This window comes from Ascaphus truei, chromosome 13 (assembly GCF_040206685.1).
Source record: "Ascaphus truei isolate aAscTru1 chromosome 13, aAscTru1.hap1, whole genome shotgun sequence".
NCBI classification, from domain to species: domain Eukaryota; kingdom Metazoa; phylum Chordata; class Amphibia; order Anura; family Ascaphidae; genus Ascaphus; species Ascaphus truei.
Window position 1 is genome coordinate 5,728,931 of NC_134495.1, and position 20,504 is coordinate 5,749,434.

General features: G+C 51.6%; 1 protein-coding gene across 6 annotated transcripts in view; it reads left to right on the forward strand.

Moving 5' to 3' along the window:
- CUX2 (cut like homeobox 2) overlaps positions 1-20,504 on the forward strand; it is a 351,667-nt gene that overhangs the window by 259,431 nt on the left and 71,732 nt on the right. For all 6 annotated transcript variants that reach the window (XM_075568157.1, XM_075568155.1, XM_075568153.1 and 3 more), the window contains 4 exons: positions 7,410-7,458; positions 7,554-7,638; positions 10,035-10,694; positions 13,903-14,004. In XM_075568157.1, coding sequence (XP_075424272.1) covers positions 7,410-7,458; positions 7,554-7,638; positions 10,035-10,694; positions 13,903-14,004 — 896 coding nt within the window. The remainder of the gene's footprint in view (positions 1-7,409; positions 7,459-7,553; positions 7,639-10,034; positions 10,695-13,902; positions 14,005-20,504) is intronic.

Genomic DNA, 20,504 nt, shown 5'->3' on the forward strand with positions numbered 1-20,504 from the left:
TGACTGGGACCGCAGCCTAAGAGATAATGGGGAAAGGCAGGCTGCAGACCTGTGTGAGACGCGCAGCGTGCGCTGTGGCAGTGACTGGGACCGCAGCCTAAGAGATAATGGGGAAAGGCAGGCTGCAGACCTGTGTGAGACGCGCAGCGTGCGCTGTGGCAGTGACTGGGACCGCAGCCTAAGAGATAATGGGGAAAGGCAGGCTGCAGACCTGTGTGAGACGCGCAGCGTGCGCTGTGGCAGTGACTGGGACCGCAGCCTAAGAGATAATGGGGAAAGGCAGGCTGCAGACCTGTGTGAGACGCGCAGCGTGCGCTGTGGCAGTGACTGGGACCGCAGCCTAAGAGATAATGGGGAAAGGCAGGCTGCAGACCTGTGTGAGACGCGCAGCGTGCGCTGTGGCAGTGACTGGGACCGCAGCCTAAGAGATAATGGGGAAAGGCAGGCTGCAGACCTGTGTGAGACGCGCAGCGTGCGCTGTGGCAGTGACTGGGACCGCAGCCTAAGAGATAATGGGGAAAGGCAGGCTGCAGACCTGTGTGAGACGTGCGAATGCGCCACATGAGGGATTTTCATTTCTCATATGTATGAGAGAGACCGTAAAGCAGCCGGGAGTTTTAATGATGGCCTCACTCACAGAGATGTTAGCAAGAGTGGTTACATTTCCAAAAGTGCTTCAAGGCAGGGGCGCTCAACTCCAACCCTCAAGGTCCTCCCGACAGGCCAGGTTTTTGGGATATCCCTGCTTCAGCACAGGTGGCTCAATCAGAGGCTGAGTGAGCTGAAGCAGGGACTGATTGAGCCACCTGTGCTGAAGCTGGCATAGCCTTAAAACCTCACCTGTTGGGGGGGGGGGGGGCTTGAGGACTTGAGTTAAGCACCCCTGCTTCAAAGGACAAATGCTGTAATCGCCTTCCTGCCTAACTCACCAGCGGTACACTGGGGGCTTGTGGTTGATACCTTGGTACGGGCGGGCACTTTCACTGGGGCTTGTGCTTGATACCTTGGTAGGGGCGGGCACTTTCACTGGGGCTTGTGCTTGATACTTTGGTACGGGCGGGCACTTTCACTGGGGCTTGTGCTTGATACTTTGGTACGGGCGGGCACTTTCACTAGGGGCTTGTGCTTGATACCTTGGTACGGGCGGGCACTTTCACTAGGGGCTTGTGCTTGATACCTTGGTACGGGCGGGCACTTTCTCTGGGGCTTGTGGTTGATACTTTGTTACGGGCGGGCACTTTCTCTGGGGGCTTGTGGTTGATACCTTGGTACGGGTGGGCACTTTCACTGGGGGCTTGTGCTTGATACCTTGGTACGGGCGGGCACTTTCACTGGGGGCTTGTGATTGATACCTTGGTAAGGGCGAGCACTTTCTCTGGGGCTTGTGGTTGATACTTTGTTACGGGCGGGCACTTTCTCTGGGGGCTTGTGGTTGATACCTTGGTACGGGCGGGCACTTTCACTGGGGGCTTGTGCTTGATACCTTGGTACGGGCGGGCACTTTCTCTGGGGCTTGTGGTTGATACTTTGGTACGGGCGGGCACTTTCACTGTGTGCTTGTGCTTGATACTTTTTTACGGGTGGGCACTTTCACTAGGGGCTTGTGGTTGATACCTTGGTACGGGCGGGCACTTTCACTGGGGGCTTGTGCTTGATACCTTGGTACGGGCGGGCACTTTCTCTGGGGCTTGTGGTTGATACTTTGGTACGGGCGGGCACTTTCTCTGGGGGCTTGTGCTTGATACTTTGGTACGGGCGGGCACTTTCTCTGGGGCTTGTGCTTGATACCTTGGTACTGGCGGGCACTTTCTCTGGGGCTTGTGCTTGATACCTTGGTACGGGCGGGCACTTTCTCTGGGGCTTGTGGTTGATACTTTGGTACGGGCGGGCACTTTCACTGTGTGCTTGTGCTTGATACTTTTTTACGGGTGGGCACTTTCACTAGGGGCTTGTGGTTGATACCTTGGTACGGGCGGGCACTTTCTCTGGGGCTTGTGGTTGATACTTTGGTACGGGCGGGCACTTTCTCTGGGGGCTTGTGCTTGATACTTTGGTACGGGCGGGCACTTTCTCTGGGGGCTTGTGGTTGATACCTTGGTACGGACGGGCACTTTCACTGGGGGCTTGTGCTTGATACCTTGGTAAGGGCGGGCACTTTCACTGGGGGCTTGTGGTTGATACTTTGGTACGGGCGGGCACTTTCACTGGGGCTTGTGCTTGATACCTTGGTACGGGCGGGCACTTTCACTGGGGGCTTGTGGTTGATACTTTGGTAGGGGCGGGCTCTTTCACTGGGGCTTGTGCTTGATACCTTGGTACTGGCGGGCACTTTCACTGGGGCTTGTGCTTGATACCTTGGTACGGGCGGGCACTTTCACTGGGGCTTGTGCTTGATACCTTGGTACGGGCGGGCACTTTCACTGGGGCTTGTGCTTGATACCTTGGTACTGGCGGGCACTTTCACTGGGGGCTTGTGGTTGATACTTTGGTACGGGCGGGCACTTTCTCTGGGGGCTTGTGCTTGATACCTTGGTACGGGCGGGCACTTTCACTGGGGGCTTGTGCTTGATACCTTGGTACGGGCGGGCACTTTCACTAGGGGCTTGTGCTTGATACCTTGTTACGGGCGGGCACTTTCACTGGGGCTTGTGCTTGATACCTTGTTACGGGCGGGCACTTTCACTGGGGGCTTGTGCTTGATACCTTGGTACGGGCGGGCACTTTCACTAGGGGCTTGTGCTTGATACCTTGTTACGGGCGGGCACTTTCACTAGGGGCTTGTGCTTGATACCTTGTTACGGGCGGGCACTTTCACTGGGGCTTGTGCTTGATACCTTGGTACGGGCGGGCACTTTCACTAGGGGCTTGTGCTTGATACCTTGGTACGGGCGGGCACTTTCACTGGGGCTTGTGCTTGATACCTTGTTACGGGCGGGCACTTTCACTGGGGCTTGTGGTTGATACTTTGGTACGGGCGGGCACTTTCACTGGGGGGCTTGTGGTTGATACCTTGGTACTGGCGGGCACTTTCACTGGGGCTTGTGCTTGATACCTTGTTACGGGCGGGCACTTTCACTGGGGCTTGTGGTTGATACTTTGGTATGGGCGGGCTCTTTCACTGGGGGCTTGTGCTTGATACCTTGTTACGGGCGGGCACTTTCACTGGGGCTTGTGCTTGATACCTTGGTACTGGCGGGCACTTTCACTGGGGGCTTGTGGTTGATACTTTGGTAGGGGCGGGCTCTTTCACTGGGGGCTTGTGCTTGATACCTTGTTACGGGCGGGCACTTTCACTGGGGCTTGTGCTTGATACCTTGGTACTGGCGGGCACTTTCACTGGGGCTTGTGCTTGATACCTTGGTACGGGCGGGCACTTTCACTAGGGGCTTGTGGTTGATACTTTGGTACGGGCGGGCACTTTCTCTGGGGGCTTGTGCTTGATACCTTGGTACGGGCGGGCACTTTCACTGGGGGCTTGTGCTTGATACCTTGGTACGGGCGGGCACTTTCACTGGGGGGCTTGTGGTTGATACCTTGGTACTGGCGGGCACTTTCACTAGGGGCTTGTGCTTGATACCTTGTTACGGGCGGGCACTTTCACTGGGGCTTGTGCTTGATACCTTGGTACGGGCGGGCACTTTCTCTGGGGGCTTGTGCTTGATACCTTGGTACGGGCGGGCACTTTCTCTGGGGCTTGTGGTTGATACTTTGGTACGGGCGGGCACTTTCACTGTGTGCTTGTGCTTGATACTTTTTTACGGGTGGGCACTTTCACTAGGGGCTTGTGGTTGATACCTTGGTACGGGCGGGCACTTTCACTGGGGGCTTGTGCTTGATACCTTGGTACGGGCGGGCACTTTCACTAGGGGCTTGTGCTTGATACCTTGGTACGGGCGGGCACTTTCTCTGGGGCTTGTGGTTGATACTTTGGTACGGGCGGGCACTTTCTCTGGGGGCTTGTGCTTGATACTTTGGTACGGGCGGGCACTTTCTCTGGGGCTTGTGCTTGATACCTTGGTACTGGCGGGCACTTTCTCTGGGGCTTGTGCTTGATACCCTGGTACGGGCGGGCACTTTCTCTGGGGCTTGTGGTTGATACTTTGGTACGGGCGGGCACTTTCACTGTGTGCTTGTGCTTGATACTTTTTTACGGGTGGGCACTTTCACTAGGGGCTTGTGGTTGATACCTTGGTACGGGTGGGCACTTTCACTAGGGGCTTGTGCTTGATACCTTGGTACGGGCGGGCACTTTCTCTGGGGCTTGTGGTTGATACTTTGGTACGGGCGGGCACTTTCTCTGGGGGCTTGTGCTTGATACTTTGGTACGGGCGGGCACTTTCTCTGGGGGCTTGTGGTTGATACCTTGGTACGGACGGGCACTTTCACTGGGGGCTTGTGCTTGATACCTTGGTAAGGGCGGGCACTTTCACTGGGGGCTTGTGGTTGATACTTTGGTACGGGCGGGCACTTTCACTGGGGCTTGTGCTTGATACCTTGGTACGGGCGGGCACTTTCACTGGGGGCTTGTGGTTGATACTTTGGTAGGGGCGGGCTCTTTCACTGGGGCTTGTGCTTGATACCTTGGTACTGGCGGGCACTTTCACTGGGGGCTTGTGGTTGATACTTTGGTACGGGCGGGCACTTTCTCTGGGGGCTTGTGCTTGATACCTTGGTACGGGCGGGCACTTTCACTAGGGGCTTGTGCTTGATACCTTGTTACGGGCGGGCACTTTCACTGGGGCTTGTGCTTGATACCTTGTTACGGGCGGGCACTTTCACTGGGGGCTTGTGCTTGATACCTTGGTACGGGCGGGCACTTTCACTAGGGGCTTGTGCTTGATACCTTGTTACGGGCGGGCACTTTCACTAGGGGCTTGTGCTTGATACCTTGTTACGGGTGGGCACTTTCACTGGGGCTTGTGCTTGATACCTTGGTACGGGCGGGCACTTTCACTGGGGGGCTTGTGGTTGATACCTTGGTACGGGCGGGCACTTTCACTGGGGGGCTTGTGGTTGATACCTTGGTACGGGCGGGCACTTTCACTAGGGGCTTGTGCTTGATACCTTGGTACGGGCGGGCACTTTCACTGGGGGGCTTGTGGTTGATACCTTGGTACTGGCGGGCACTTTCACTGGGGCTTGTGCTTGATACCTTGTTACGGGCGGGCACTTTCACTGGGGCTTGTGGTTGATACTTTGGTATGGGCGGGCTCTTTCACTGGGGGCTTGTGCTTGATACCTTGTTACGGGCGGGCACTTTCACTGGGGCTTGTGCTTGATACCTTGGTACTGGCGGGCACTTTCACTGGGGGCTTGTGGTTGATACCTTGGTACGGGCGGGCACTTTCACTGGGGCTTGTGGTTGATACCTTGGTACGGGCGGGCACTTTCACTGGGGCTTGTGCTTGATACCTTGGTAGGGGCGGGCTCTTTCACTGGGGGCTTGTGCTTGATACCTTGTTACGGGCGGGCACTTTCACTGGGGCTTGTGCTTGATACCTTGGTACTGGCGGGCACTTTCACTGGGGCTTGTGGTTGATACCTTGGTACGGGCGGGCACTTTCACTGGGGGCTTGTGGTTGATACCTTGGTACGGGCGGGCACTTTCACTGGGGCTTGTGCTTGATACCTTGGTACTGGCGGGCACTTTCACTGGGGCTTGTGCTTGATACCTTGGTACGGGCGGGCACTTTCACTGGGGCTTGTGGTTGATACCTTGGTACGGGCGGGCACTGTCACTGGGGGCTTGTGCTTGATACCTTGGTACGGGCGGGCACTTTCACTGGGGGCTTGTGGTTGATACCTTGGTACGGACGGGCACTTTCACTGGGGGCTTGTGCTTGATACCTTGGTACGGGCGGGCACTTTCACTGGGGCTTGTGCTTGATACCTTGGTACGGGCGGGCATTTTCTCTGGGGCTTGTGGTTGATACTTTGGTACGGGCGGGCACTTTCTCTGGGGCTTGTGGTTGATACTTTGGTACGGGCGGGCACTTTCTCTGGGGGCTTGTGCTTGATACTTTGGTACGGGCGGGCACTTTCTCTGGGGCTTGTGCTTGATACCTTGGTACGGGCGGGCACTTTCACTGGGGGCTTGTGCTTGATACCTTGGTACGGGCGGGCACTTTCACTGGGGGCTTGTGCTTGATACCTTGGTACGGGCGGGCACTTTCACTGGGGCTTGTGCTTGATACTTTGGTACGGGCGGGCACTTTCACTAGGGGCTTGTGCTTGATACCTTGGTACGGGCACTTTCACTGGGGGCTTGTGGTTGATACCTTGGTACGGGCGGGCACTTTCACTGGGGGCTTGTGCTTGATACCTTGGTACGGGCGGGCACTTTCTCTGGGGCTTGTGGTTGATACTTTGGTACGGGCGGGCATTTTCACTGGGGCTTGTGGTTGATACTTTGGTACGGGCGGGCACTTTCTCTGGGGCTTGTGGTTGATACTTTGGTACGGGCGGGCACTTTCTCTGGGGCTTGTGGTTGATACTTTGGTACGGGCGGGCACTTTCTCTGGGGGCTTGTGCTTGATACTTTGGTACGGGCGGGCACTTTCTCTGGGGCTTGTGCTTGATACCTTGGTACGGGCGGGCACTTTCACTGGGGGCTTGTGCTTGATACCTTGGTACGGGTGGGCACTTTCACTGGGGCTTGTGCTTGATACCTTGGTACGGGCGGGCACTTTCACTGGGGCTTGTGCTTGATACCTTGGTACGGGCGGGCATTTTCACTGGGGGCTTGTGGTTGATACTTTGGTACGGGTGGGCACTTTCACTGGGGGCTTGTGCTTGATACCTTGGTACGGGCGGGCACTTTCACTGGGGGCTTGTGGTTGATACCTTGGTACAGGCGGGCATTTTCACTGGGGGCTTGTGGTTGATACCTTGGTACAGGCGGGCACTGTCTCTGGGGGCTTGTGCTTGATACTTTGTTACGGGTGGGCACTTTCACTGGGGGCTTGGCTCTGGAATATTTCCACGTTTTGGTTGTGTTGAAGCTCAACTGGTGTTGATTTTCTGTACAGAATTATACGGGGAAAAACTGAACATAAGCAGGATTTTTTATTTTGTTTTGGAAATGTTTAATTGTGTGCGGACGTTTAACGAGTTTGCAGTTTGTGAACCCAAAAGCTTGCCCAGTCTGCAAAAAAAATAAAAAAACTGAATCCGAGGATGAGCCTGCCTCGTGGTTTTGGCGTGTATTCCAATATTTGTTCCAGGGTTCGATTCAAACCTAGGAAGTTGGGATTTCGAACCTGTGAACTTGCGCGTCGGTATTTAACGGGAAAGGCAATCAAACAAGACCGCCATTGGCGTCAATGACACCTTTCAGTGACTGCATTCCTACATATGTATTTCATGTGGACATATTGCTTATTCTTTCTCTTTTCTCTCTGTTTTCACAGCATTTTGAAAGCGATGAAATCCGTGTCTGCAAACTGCAGCCTGTCCCGGGTTAGTACGCAGCTTTATTTATACAGGGAACGGCGTTTCTCGGTTATTTTTAGGAGCAGACCTTTTCTAACATCCTCTACTTTTAATGTTTCCAGGAGACGGCACAGCCCGGAGAGGACTTGCTCGCGGGGAAAGAACCCTTCTATCTCTTAGAAAAGCCATGCATCTTATCCAACAATGGTATGGACTTGGCTACCTGTTTTATGGGGACTGTAAGGTACATTTAGGCGCATTAATAGATGGATCTCCTTTGTGCCTGACATTAAAGCTGCAGTTCCCCTCTCCCGAATTGTTGAATGGATTCTGGGGGGGCCTCAGATCTGAAGTGCGTTCATTTCAGCTCCCGAGACCCCTGGCATTGAGGTATATACTGGGAAAGGTGCTGCCGGTACGTCCTGGATATTTATATTCCTTCCCCGTCACTCAGGCCGGTAGGAAGCAGGCTGAAGGGGACGGTACCGGCGCTACCTCCGGCTGCAAGTATCTCAGGAACCGAGAGGTCCCCGGGGCCCAAAATAGCACGTTGCCGTTCTGGGGACCCCTTGCTTCCAATCTAGTATGGCACGGGTGGCCAGCTGCAGTCCACAAGAGCCACCAACGGGGCAGGTATTAGGGATATCCCTGCTTCAGCACAGGTGGCTCAATCAGTGGCTCAGACATTCTGGCTGAGCCACCTGTGCTGAAGCAGGGATATCCTGAAAACCTGACTTGTTGGTGGCCCTTGAGGACTGGAGTTGGCTGCCCCTGCCAGATTGGGAGAGTTGCTGCCCCGGTGGTAGGGTGACCCCTGACATGTTGAGTGAAGAGATTAGGTAAGGAATACTCGTGCATTCAGAAACGAGCGGAACGGAGATTTGCCACCAGATATGTGTAAGAAATGATTGTAATGTCTTTAGCAAAAGTTACAAATCTCCGTGGATTTGCTGAGCAGACGGAGGCGCAGGAGGGAGCGTTACTCCAAAGAGCGATGTATGTACGGGATTCAGGGAAGATAAGTACCTCACTGGGAACTGTGGCGCTGTGGTTTTCACTTCGGACTTTCTCTGGTTCTGTATAAATACGGGATATTATTCTGCGAGGAGCAGGTACCCGTATTTAGCCCAAGGTTAAACTCCGTGCACTGTTGTCACTTTCCAACCGTAAGATATTACGCGTAAGCGCGCCCTTTTTGAGGTGGATTCACCGATGCATGGCAGGCCCAGCAACCAAGGGGTTAATCCCAGCGGCCTCGTTACTTTCTGGGGCACGATCCCCGTGGAAATTAATATTTGACGTACTCGGCAAACGTGAGTTCAGCTGAAATCCTGATGAACTTTATTGATTGCTCACTGGATCTAATAAGTGCATGTGTGTCTCGTACCAGCGTGCGCACTAATTATACAGAGTGGGAGGCCATTCTGGGGCAGGGCTTTTATCGGGTATACATCACAGTGTGGTCACTGTATACAGACGGGTCGTTTCTCATGGCTGATACATTACCAAACCGTTTACCCATTTGGCTTATTACAAACCAGGGCACAGAAACTCCCGCGCCTCCGTGGATCGTGCTCGCAATGTCGCAGGTGAGACAGAGTAGGCGTCAGGGCCACAGGGCTACTGCTTCCCAACTCCAGAATAAAGGATGGCTGTCCCACTTTAGCACCGAAGGGGTTAATGCGCATGGCACCTGGAAATGGAGGTGCTTTGTGAATTAGTATTAAATTAGCATTATACTTTCACTGTGTGACAGGGGCTATTTGGGCAGCTGGAGGGGGGTTTCACAAAGAGCATCATTTTAATTTAAACTTGTCACCTGAGCTCCTGTAATCCCCGTGTTAGAAGCACCTTCGCTGGTAATGTAGTTACATTGTATTCTCCCGGCATCTATAAAGAGTTGGAAGTAACACTGCTGCTTACAGCTTCCTGAGCCTTCCATGAAAGTGGACAATGTTATAAGGCAGGGGTGTGCAAAGTTTTTAACTTCCTCCCTCCCCTCCCCTCCCCCCCCCCCCTCCCCCCCCTCTCCCCCCCCTCCCCCCCCCTCTCCCCCCCCCATCCCTCCTCCCTTCCCCCCCCTCCTTCCTCCACTCCCCCCCCCTCCCCCCCATCCTCCCCCCTCCTCCCCTCCCCCCCTCCCTCCTCCCTCCTCCCCCCCTCCCTCCTCCCCCTCCCTCCTCCCCTCCCCCCCTCCCCCCACCTCCCTCCCCCTCCCCCCACCTCCCTCCTCCCCTCCCCCCACCCCCCTCCTCCCCTCCCCCCACCCCCCTCCTCCCCTCCCTCCCTCCTCCCCTCCCCCCACCCCCCTCCTCCCCCCCACCCCTGCTTTAGCCCGTTTATTACAAATAGAGGAACCCCTTTTGTTAGTGCCGGGTTGGAAGATGCAGGGATTAATGTGTGTCCTGTCCCTGGTCTGCACTCAGGACATGCGAAAGGTTCTAGTTTTGCATGGATTTTGCGGTGATTACTCCGTGCCTTAATATGTCACTATTAGTTTGGGGTCGGAGGATGTGACTTTGTACTTACTGTTACAGCTATGGTTCCTATAGTCTTCTTTTCTTTTCTCTCTCTTTGTCTTGTCTTATAAATGTAATCTCTAGAGGAGGATCATTCTGAGGATGACTCCATGAAAGAACCTTCAGGAGCCGAGAGACCCTACTCAACCTCTCCTCGAACGTCCCATCAGTCGAGAGACGAAGCTTCAACCCCCAGCTCTGCTCAGGCTCTGCTGGGAGCGTCTGCTGGACCAGAAACGCAAAGACACTTCTCCCCCTCCTCCTCTGCTTACCCCCAAAATGTGGACCAAATACCAGGAGACACGCTGCTCCAGAAGCAGATGATGCCACCGGTGATCAAAACCGAAAGTAACGCGGTGCTGGCGTTCCCGTCCACGTTTTATACGGTCAAGGCAAACCTGCTGTCAGCCAACCTCCATGCGGCCACTGGAAATAACGATTCCAGTCCACTCAGTGACCAGTCGGAAGGCAGCACGGCCAGCTCGGCGGACGAAGAGCAGCTGGACACTTCTGAGATCGCTTTCCAGGTCAAGGAGCAGCTGCTGAAGCATAACATTGGGCAACGTGTGTTCGGTCACTTTGTGCTGGGGCTCTCACAAGGGTCAGTGAGCGAGATTCTGGCCAGGCCCAAACCTTGGAGGAAGCTCACTGTGAAAGGAAAGGAGCCCTTCATTAAAATGAAGCAGTTTCTCTCGGACGAGCAGAATGTTCTTGCTCTGAGGACCATTCAGGTGCGGCAAAGAGGTGAGTGATCCCGTCGGTCCCAGCGCTGCAACGAGCAAGTGACGCGGTACAGGAGTTAAATCTGGGTGGTGGACAACTTTATTTTTCAAAAATGATATCCCTTTGAGTATATGAAATATTTTTTTCTACCTTTGATAAACGGTGAGCTGAGATCCGAGAGGGGTGTGCTTTCCTCTAGCTGCTCCCTTTTGTGTGATGTCACTGTGATGTCACTGTGTGATGTCAGTGTGCTGAGCAGGAGTTTGCACAGGCAAAGCCCAATTTCTGCGCCCTCCTTATTTTGGTTTGCCTGTACAGGGCGGGCTAGAGCACATTCCCCTGGAGACCAGAACATTTTTCTTCATTTCCAAAGAATCAAAAGCAGGAAATTGGGGACTTGAAGTCTGATTTGCATTTGTTTTAGGAAGAAAACGACAAAGACAAGCTGTTTTCCAAATTATTCTAAAAAAAAATTCAAACTACCAGGGAAGTTCCTGGGCAGACGTTACGCCGAACCAAACAAGGGCTATATAGGGTGTCCAGGTGTCCAGAATGGAACCGGACTGTCCTGTATTTGCACAATCTGTCCAGTAACAAATGAGAGGTAATACTGGGCGTGTATGTGTATACCGGTATTACCTCTCTGGGCGTGTATGTGTATACCGGTATTACCACTCTGGGCGTGTATGTGTATACCGGTATTACCTCTCTGGGCGTGTATGTGTATACCGGTATTACCACTCTGGATGTGTACGTGTATACCGGTATTACCTCTCTGGGCGTGTATGTGTATACCGGTATTACCTCTCTGGGCGTGTATGTGTATACCGGTATTACCTCTCTGGGCGTGTATACCGGTATTACCTCTCTGGGCGTGTATGTGTATACCGGTATTACCTCTCTGGGTGTGTACGTGTATACAGGTATTACCTCTCTGGGCGTGTATGTGTATACCGGTATTACCTCTCTGGACGCGTATGTGTATACCGGTATTACCTCTCTGGGAGTGTATGTGTATACCGGTATTACCTCTCTGGGCGTGTATGTGTATACCGGTATTACCTCTCTGGGCGTGTATGTGTATACCGGTATTACCTCTGTGGGCGTGTATGTGTATACCGGTATTACCTCTCTGGGCGTGTACGTGTATACCGGTATTACCTCTCTGGGCGTGTATGTGTATACTGGTATTACCTCTCTGGGCGTGTATGTGTATACCGGTATTACCTCTCTGGGCGTGTACGTGTATACCGGTATTACCTCTCTGGGCGTGTATGTGTATACCGGTATTACCTCTCTGGGCGTGTATGTGTATACCGATATTACCTCTCTGGGCGTGTATGTGTATACCGGTATTACCTCTCTGGGTGTGTACGTGTATACAGGTATTACCTCTCTGGGCGTGTATGTGTATACCGGTATTACCTCTCTGGACGCGTATGTGTATACCGGTATTACCTCTCTGGGCGTGTATGTGTATACCGGTATTACCTCTGTGGGCGTGTATGTGTATACCGGTATTACCTCTCTGGGCGTGTACGTGTATACCGGTATTACCTCTCTGGGCGTGTATGTGTATACTGGTATTACCTCTCTGGGCGTGTATGTGTATACCGGTATTACCTCTCTGGGCGTGTACGTGTATACCGGTATTACCTCTCTGGGCGTGTATGTGTATACCGGTATTACCTCTCTGGGCGTGTATGTGTATACCGATATTACCTCTCTGGGCGTGTATGTGTATAGCGGTATTACCTCTCTGGGCGTGTATGTGTATAACGGTATTACCTCTCTGGGCGTGTATGTGTATAACGGTATTACCTCTCTGGGCGTGTATGTGTATACCGGTATTACCTCTCTGGGCGTGTATGTGTATACCGGTATTACCTCTCGGGGCGTGTATGTGTATACCGGTATTACCTCTCTGGGAGTGTATGTGTATACCGGTATTACCACTCTGGGCGTGTATGTGTATACCAGTATTACCTCTCTGGACGTGTATGTATATACCGGTATTACCTCTCTGGGCGTGTATGTGTATACCGGTATTACCTCTCTGGGCGTGTATGTGTATACCGGTATTACCTCTCTGGGCGTGTATGTGTATACCGGTATTACCTCTCTGGGCGTGTATGTGTATACCAGTATTACCTCTCTGGGCCTGTATGTGTATACCGGTATTACCTCTCTGGCGTGTATGTGTATACCGGTATTACCTCTCTGGGCGTGTATGTGTATACCGGTATTACCTCTCTGGGCGTGTATGTGTATACCGGTATTACCTCTCTGGGCGTGTACGTGTATACCGGTATTACCTCTCTGAGCGTGTACGTGTATACGGGTATTACCTTTCTGGGCGTGTATGTGTATTCCGGTATTACCTCTCTGGGCGTGTATGTGTATACCGGTATTACCTCTCTGGGCGTGTATGTGTATACCGGTATTACCTCTCTGGGCATGTATGTGTATACCGGTATTACCTCTCTGGGCCTGTATGTGTATACCGGTATTACCTCTCTGGGAGTGTATGTGTATACCGGTATTACCTCTCTGGGCGTGTATGTGTATACCGGTATTACCTCTCTGTGCGTGTATGTGTATACCGGTATTACCTCTCTGGGCGTGTATGTGTATACCGGTATTATCTCTCTGGGCGTGTATGTGTATACCGGTATTACCTCTCTGGGCGTGTATGTGTATACCGGTATTACCTCCTCTGGGCGTGTATGTGTATACCGGTATTACCTCGCTGGGCGTGCATGTGTATACCGGTATTACCTCTCTGGGCGTGTATGTGTATACCGGTATTACCTCTCTGGGCGTGTATGTGTATACCGGTATTACCTCGCTGGGCGTGTATGGGTATACCGGTATTACCTCTCTGGGCGTGTATGGGTATACCGGTATTACCTCTCTGGGCGTGTATGTGTATACCGGTATTACCTCTCTGGACATAGTGACCTGACCGGCTTGGGGGGCTGCTGGATTTCCGAGAGCAGGGCTGTTAGGGGGCTGGGCAGCTTCCTCCATCCTGATTGCCTGCTGCTGGGTAATGCAGCCAATCAGGAGGAGGTGTCAGGGTGTGGTCAAGGAGAGCAGGAAACAGCATGGAGCGGTGAGATGTGTGCGTGTGTGTCTCTCGAGCGCTTTTCGCCATTGTGTTCAATATTTTTGGAGACGCCGCCTGACAGCCCTTGTGCTAAACCGATTCTCACACCGCTCTCCCCAGGCAGCATTACACCAAGAATTAGAACTCCGGAAACCGGCTCAGATGACGCCATCAAAAATATCCTGGAACAAGCAAAAAAGGAAATTCAGTCTCAGAAAGGGGGTGAGTATATTATATCACACGCGCTCTGAGAGTCCGCAGCGCGGTCCTGGAACCCCTGCCCGCAACGCGGGTTCAACTTTTGTTTGTAAGAGACAGAGACTAGATTATCACATATAGAACAATAACTACCAGTATGCAAAGGCTCGGGCGTGAGTAACAGAGCCGCCCCCTCCTTCCGCCGAGGAGGGTGTGCAGGGTCTTTGTATAGGTGCCCAAATATATAGCTAGCTCAGTATTAGATGATACCTTTTTCATTTGGACTAACAAGCTTGTCCTAAAATATGAATTGTTAGTCCAAATAAAAAGGTACTCATTTATTGTACAGTGTCATAACTGGACTAACAGGGCGACTTCTGTTTCATATAGGGCGAGAACTAAAAAAGGGGTGGTGCTGCCCCCTGCTGTATGCTCGCAGTATTATTTATTTTTGCATACTGTATATCCAAGTTTTTTGACATTATGGAATCTATGTATCAAGGCCATTTTGGCACAAAATAAATATCTATACATGAATGTGTCAGCGGTTCTTTTGGATAAAATTATTTGGTGCTACTGCTACAGAATATCAGGATTGAAACTCCCTCTGAAATTCAGCAGGGAAAACATTTAGCAATCCGACATATTTTCATATTGGTGACTCGCCAGATATATACAGATATATGCTGGTGATATTAATATTAGAAATCCAAATTTCGCTGTTCATCCCACGATGAATGGAAAGAAGAATGTGTCTCCCCGAGTCGCAGTCTCTCTTTGGTAACCGTCCTTCACTGCGTGTTGCTGAAAAAAACCCTAACTGCATGTAGTGTATTGGGAAGCCATATACTCACACCATAGCCCAGTGTTTTTTAACCTTTCTTTTGGTTAAGAAACCCTATAATTATACTGTGAGCTTCTGCGGAACCCCAACCCTCTCTAATAGCATGTCTGAGATCAGATGCATTGTAAGGAACCCCAACCCTCTCTAATAGCGTGTCTGAGATCAGATGCATTGTAAGGAACCCCAACCCTCTCTAATAGCGCGCTTGAGATCAGATGCATTGTAAGGAACCCCAACCCTCTCTAATAGCGTGTCTGAGATCAGATGCATTGTAAGGAACCCCAACCCTCTATAATAGCGCGTCTGAGATCAGATACATTGTAAGGAACCCCAACCCTCTCTAATAGCACGTCTGAGATCAGATGCATTGTAAGGAACCCCAACCCTCTCTAATAGCGCGCTTGAGATCAGATGCATTGTAAGGAACCCAACCCTCTCTAATAGCGCGTCTGAGATCAGATGCATTGTAAGGAACCCCAACCCTCTCTAATAGCGCGCTTGAGATCAGATGCATTGTAAGGAACCCCAACCCTCTCTAATAGCGCGCTTGAGATCAGATGCATTGTAAGGAACCCAACCCTCTCTAATAGCGCGTCTGAGATCAGATGCATTGTAAGGAACCCCAACCCTCTCTAATAGCGCGCTTGAGATCAGATGCATTGTAAGGAACCCCAACCCTCTCTAATAGCGCGTCTGAGATCAGATGCATTGTAAGGATCCCCGACCCTCTCTAATAGCGCGCCTGAGATCAGATACATTGTAAGGAACCCCAACCCTCTCTAATAGCGCGTCTGAGATCAGATGCATTGTAAGGAACCCCAACCCTCTCTAATAGCGTGTCTGAGATCAGATGCATTGTAAGGAACCCCAACCCTCTCTAATAGTACGTTTGAGATCAGATGCATTGTAAGGAACCCCAACCCTCTCTAATAGCGTGTCTGAGATCAGATGCATTGTAAGGAACCCCAACCCTCTCTAATAGCGCGTCTGACATCAGATGCATTGTAAATTCTTCTGTATTTGGTACAATTTTCAAATGACCTCAAAATTGCAGGGACCCTTTAGAGATGCCCAGGGTTCCTAGGAACCCCAGTCAAAAAACACTGCAGTAGACAGTTAAGTAGAGAAATGCAAAAAGTATTTATTGTGACATTAAAGAAATCCTAGTACAGCGGCTAATGTTTCATGTAGAAATGCCTGCCCTGTTTCGGTGTGAGAGCTGACTATACCGGAAGTGTATCAAGTTAAGTTATTTAAGCATCTTCTGCACAACATTAATTCCATTCCTAAAAGCAACTTATATAAATAAAAAAATCTATACAATATACTGTACATTCTAATAGACTTATCAGCAATTCTATAAAAAAAACACTCCAGTCACGTTCTCTATTAAAACCATATGCACTAATTACTCTAATTTCTTGCATCCAGTGTATCTCTCTCTCTCTCTTTTATTTATTTTGAACGTTTTCAAATGCGTTACTCGCCAAGAAACTCCGTACCCCGCGTGCTTGTTGGACCTGAGGGACGACGCCCATCCCGGACCTCCAGCCAGGACTATGGCGTAGCCTCTTACCCGTATTCCCTCCCCAACGTGCTGGCACGAGCCTTTCTGGGGCTACACATTGGCGCATACATGGCGCCGAATGTCCTTTGTCTTCTCTGGCTATAAGTGCTAACGTGTGAGACTTCTAACAGCTGCCTCGTGTGCGTTCCTTCTCTCCTAAAGAGGCAATCCGTGCGCTGCTCTCTTTATAATGATTATTTTTACCATAGGATTGAAGCAGGGGGTCTCCGGCGCTGAACACCACACATTTCGTTTCCCGGGACCCCCTGCGTCCAGAGACACAGACCCCAGTAGAGGGTGGCAGCAGCTGCTCCGGCTTGGCTAGCAGTGGATCGCGTAATGGCGGCTTTTCAAAGCTCCCGCGCTCTGCCGGCCAATAGGAAACCGTTACGTCATCCGGCGCGGCTTCCTAGTGGCTCGTGTGACCGGGGGGCTTTCAAAACTAGCGCCCCCTACGGAGGTGAGTATCTCAGGAAGCAGGGGGTCCCCGGACCTGAAATGTATGGGGTTCCGCTGCAGAGAGCCCCTGCTCCAAACCTGTGGTAAAACATGATAAATAAAGCACAGGAAGTGAAGCACAACCAGTATATAAACATGTACATGTATAAATATACATACATACACTATGTAAGCATGTGTATATATATATTATAGATTTATATATATAATATTATGTGCACTCAAGCGACTGCTTGTATACATTGCTGTATAAGGCTTTTTTCCAGTAGAAGGATGTAAGACGTGCTGAGTATCACACGTTTGATTACATGGAGTACAGTGAACACACCTGGAATTGCCTAATGGAGGTTTGCCGAACCATGGACCGATGTGTTGGGGTTTGAAGTCACTCGAAGTCTGTTCGCTATATTCCCCGCTCTCCTGCTATATTCCCCGCTCTCCTGCTATATTCCCTGCTCTCCTGCTATATTCCCCGCTCTCCTACTATATTCCCCGCTCTCCTGCTATATTCCCCGCTCTCCTGCTATATTCCCCGCTCTCCTGCTATATTCCCGGCTCTCCTACTATATTCCCCGCTCTCCTGCTATATTCCCCGCTCTCCTACTATATTCCCCGCTCTTCTGCTATATTCCCCGCTCTCCTGCTATATTCCCCGCTCTCCTGCTATATTCCCCGCTCTCCTGCTATATTCCCCGCTCTCCTGCTATATTCCCCGCTCTCCTGCTATATTCCCCGCTCTCCTACTATATTCCCCGCTCTCCTACTATATTCCCCTCTCCTACTATATTCCCCGCTCTCCTGCTATATTCCCCGCTCTCCTGCTATATTCCCCGCTCTCCTGCTATATTCCCCGCTCTCCTACTATATTCCCCGCTCTCCTGCTATATTCCCCGCTCTCCTGCTATATTCCCCGCTCTCCTGCTATATTCCCCGCTCTCCTGCTATATTCCCTGCTCTCCTACTATATTCCCTGCTCTCCTGCTATATTCCCTGCTCTCCTGCTATATTCCCCGCTCTCCTGCTATATTCCCCGCTCTCCTACTATATTCCCCGCTCTCCTACTATATTCCCTGCTCTCCTACTATATTCCCCGCTCTCCTGCTATATTCCCCGCTCTCCTACTATATTCCCCGCTCTTCTGCTATATTCCCCGCTCTCCTGCTATATTCCCCGCTCTCCTGCTATATTCCCCGCTCTCCTACTATATTCCCTGCTCTCCTGCTATATTCCCTGCTCTCCTACTATATTCCCCGCTCTCCTACTATATTCCCCGCTCTCCTGCTATATTCCCCGCTCTCCTGCTATATTCCCCGCTCTCCTACTATATTCCCCTCTCCTACTATATTCCCCTCTCCTACTATATTCCCCGCTCTCCTGCTATATTCCCTGCTCCTACTATATTCCCCTCTCCTACTATATTCCCTGCTCTCCTGCTATATTCCCCGCTCTCCTGCTATATTCCCCGCTCTCCTGCTATATTCCCCGCTCTCCTGCTATATTCCCCGCTCTCCTACTATATTCCCCGCTCTCCTACTATATTCCCCGCTCTCCTACTATATTCCCCGCTCTCCTGCTATATTCCCTGCTCTCCTACTATATTCCCCGCTCTCCTGCTATATTCCCCGCTCTCCTACTATATTCCCCGCTCTCCTGCTATATTCCCTGCTCTCCTACTATATTCCCCGCTCTCCTGCTATATTCCCCGCTCTCCTACTATATTCCCCGCTCTCCTGCTATATTCCCCGCTCTCCTGCTATATTCCCCTCTCCTGCTATATTCCCCTCTCCTGCTATATTCCCCGCTCTCCTACTATATTCCCTGCTCTCCTACTATATTCCCCGCTCTCCTACTATATTCCCTGCTCTCCTACTATATTCCCCGCTCTCCTACTATATTCCCCGCTCTCCTGCTATATTCCCCTCTCCTGCTATATTCCCCGCTCTCCTACTATATTCCCCGCTCTCCTACTATATTCCCCGCTCTCCTACTATATTCCCTGCTCTCCTACTATATTCCCCGCTCTCCTGCTATATTCCCCGCTCTCCTACTATATTCCCTACTCTCCTACTATATTCCCTGCTCTCCTGCTATATTCCCCGCTCTCCTACTATATTCCCCGCTCTCCTACTATATTCCCCGCTCTCCTGCTATATTCCCCGCTCTCCTACTATATTCCCCGCTCTCCTGCTATATTCCCCTCTCCTGCTATATTCCCCGCTCTCCTGCTATATTCCCCGCTCTCCTGCTATATTCCCCGCTCTCCTACTATATTCCCCGCTCTCCTGCTATATTCCCCGCTCTCCTGCTATATTCCCCGCTCTCCTGCTATATTCCCCGCTCTCCTACTATATTCCCCTCTCCTACTATATTCCCCGCTCTCCTACTATATTCCCCTCTCCTACTATATTCCCTGCTCTCCTACTATATTCCCCGCTCTCCTGCTATATTCCCCGCTCTCCTACTATATTCCCCTCTCCTGCTATATTCCCCGCTCTCCTACTATATTCCCCGCTCTCCTGCTATATTCCCCGCTCTCCTACTATATTCCCCGCTCTCCTGCTATATTCCCCGCTCTCCTGCTATATTCCCCGCTCTCCTGCTATATTCCCCGCTCTCCTACTATATTCCCCGCTCTCCTGCTATATTCCCTGCTCTCCTACTATATTCCCCGCTCTCCTGCTATATTCCCCGCTCTCCTGCTATATTCCCCGCTCTCCTACTATATTCCCCTCTCCTACTATATTCCCCCCTCTCCTACTATATTCCCCTCTCCTACTATATTCCCCGCTCTCCTACTATATTCCCCTCTCCTACTATATTCCCTGCTCTCCTACTATATTCCCCGCTCTCCTACTATATTCCCCTCTCCTACTATATTCCCTGCTCTCCTACTATATTCCCCTCTCTCCTACTATATTCCCCGCTCTCCTACTATATTCCCTGCTCTCCTACTATATTCCCCGCTCTCCTACTATATTCCCCTCTCCTACTATATTTCCTGCTCTCCTGCTATATTCCCTGCTCTCCTGCTATATTCCCCGCTCTCCTACTATATTCCCGCTCTCCTACTATATTCCCCGCTCTCCTACTATATTCCCCGCTCTCCTGCTATATTCCCTGCTCTCCTACTATATTCCCCGCTCTCCTGCTATATTCCCCGCTCTCCTGCTATATTCCCCGCTCTCCTGCTATATTCCCCGCTCTCCTGCTATATTCCCCGCTCTCCTGCTATATTCCCCGCTCTCCTGCTATATTCCCCGCTCTCCTACTATATTCCCCGCTCTCCTGCTATATTCCCCGCTCTCCTACTATATTCCCCGCTCTCCTACTATATTCCCCTCTCCTACTATATTCCCCGCTCTCCTGCTATATTCCCCGCTCTCCTGCTATATTCCCCGCTCTCCTACTATATTCCCCGCTCTCCTACTATATTCCCCGCTCTCCTACTATATTCCCCGCTCTCCTACTATATTCCCCGCTCTCCTACTATATTCCCCTCTCCTACTATATTCCCCGCTCTCCTGCTATATTCCCCGCTCTCCTGCTATATTCCCCGCTCTCCTACTATATTCCCCTCTCCTACTATATTCCCCGCTCTCCTACTATATTCTCTGCTCTCCTACTATATTCCCCTCTCCTGCTATATTCCCCGCT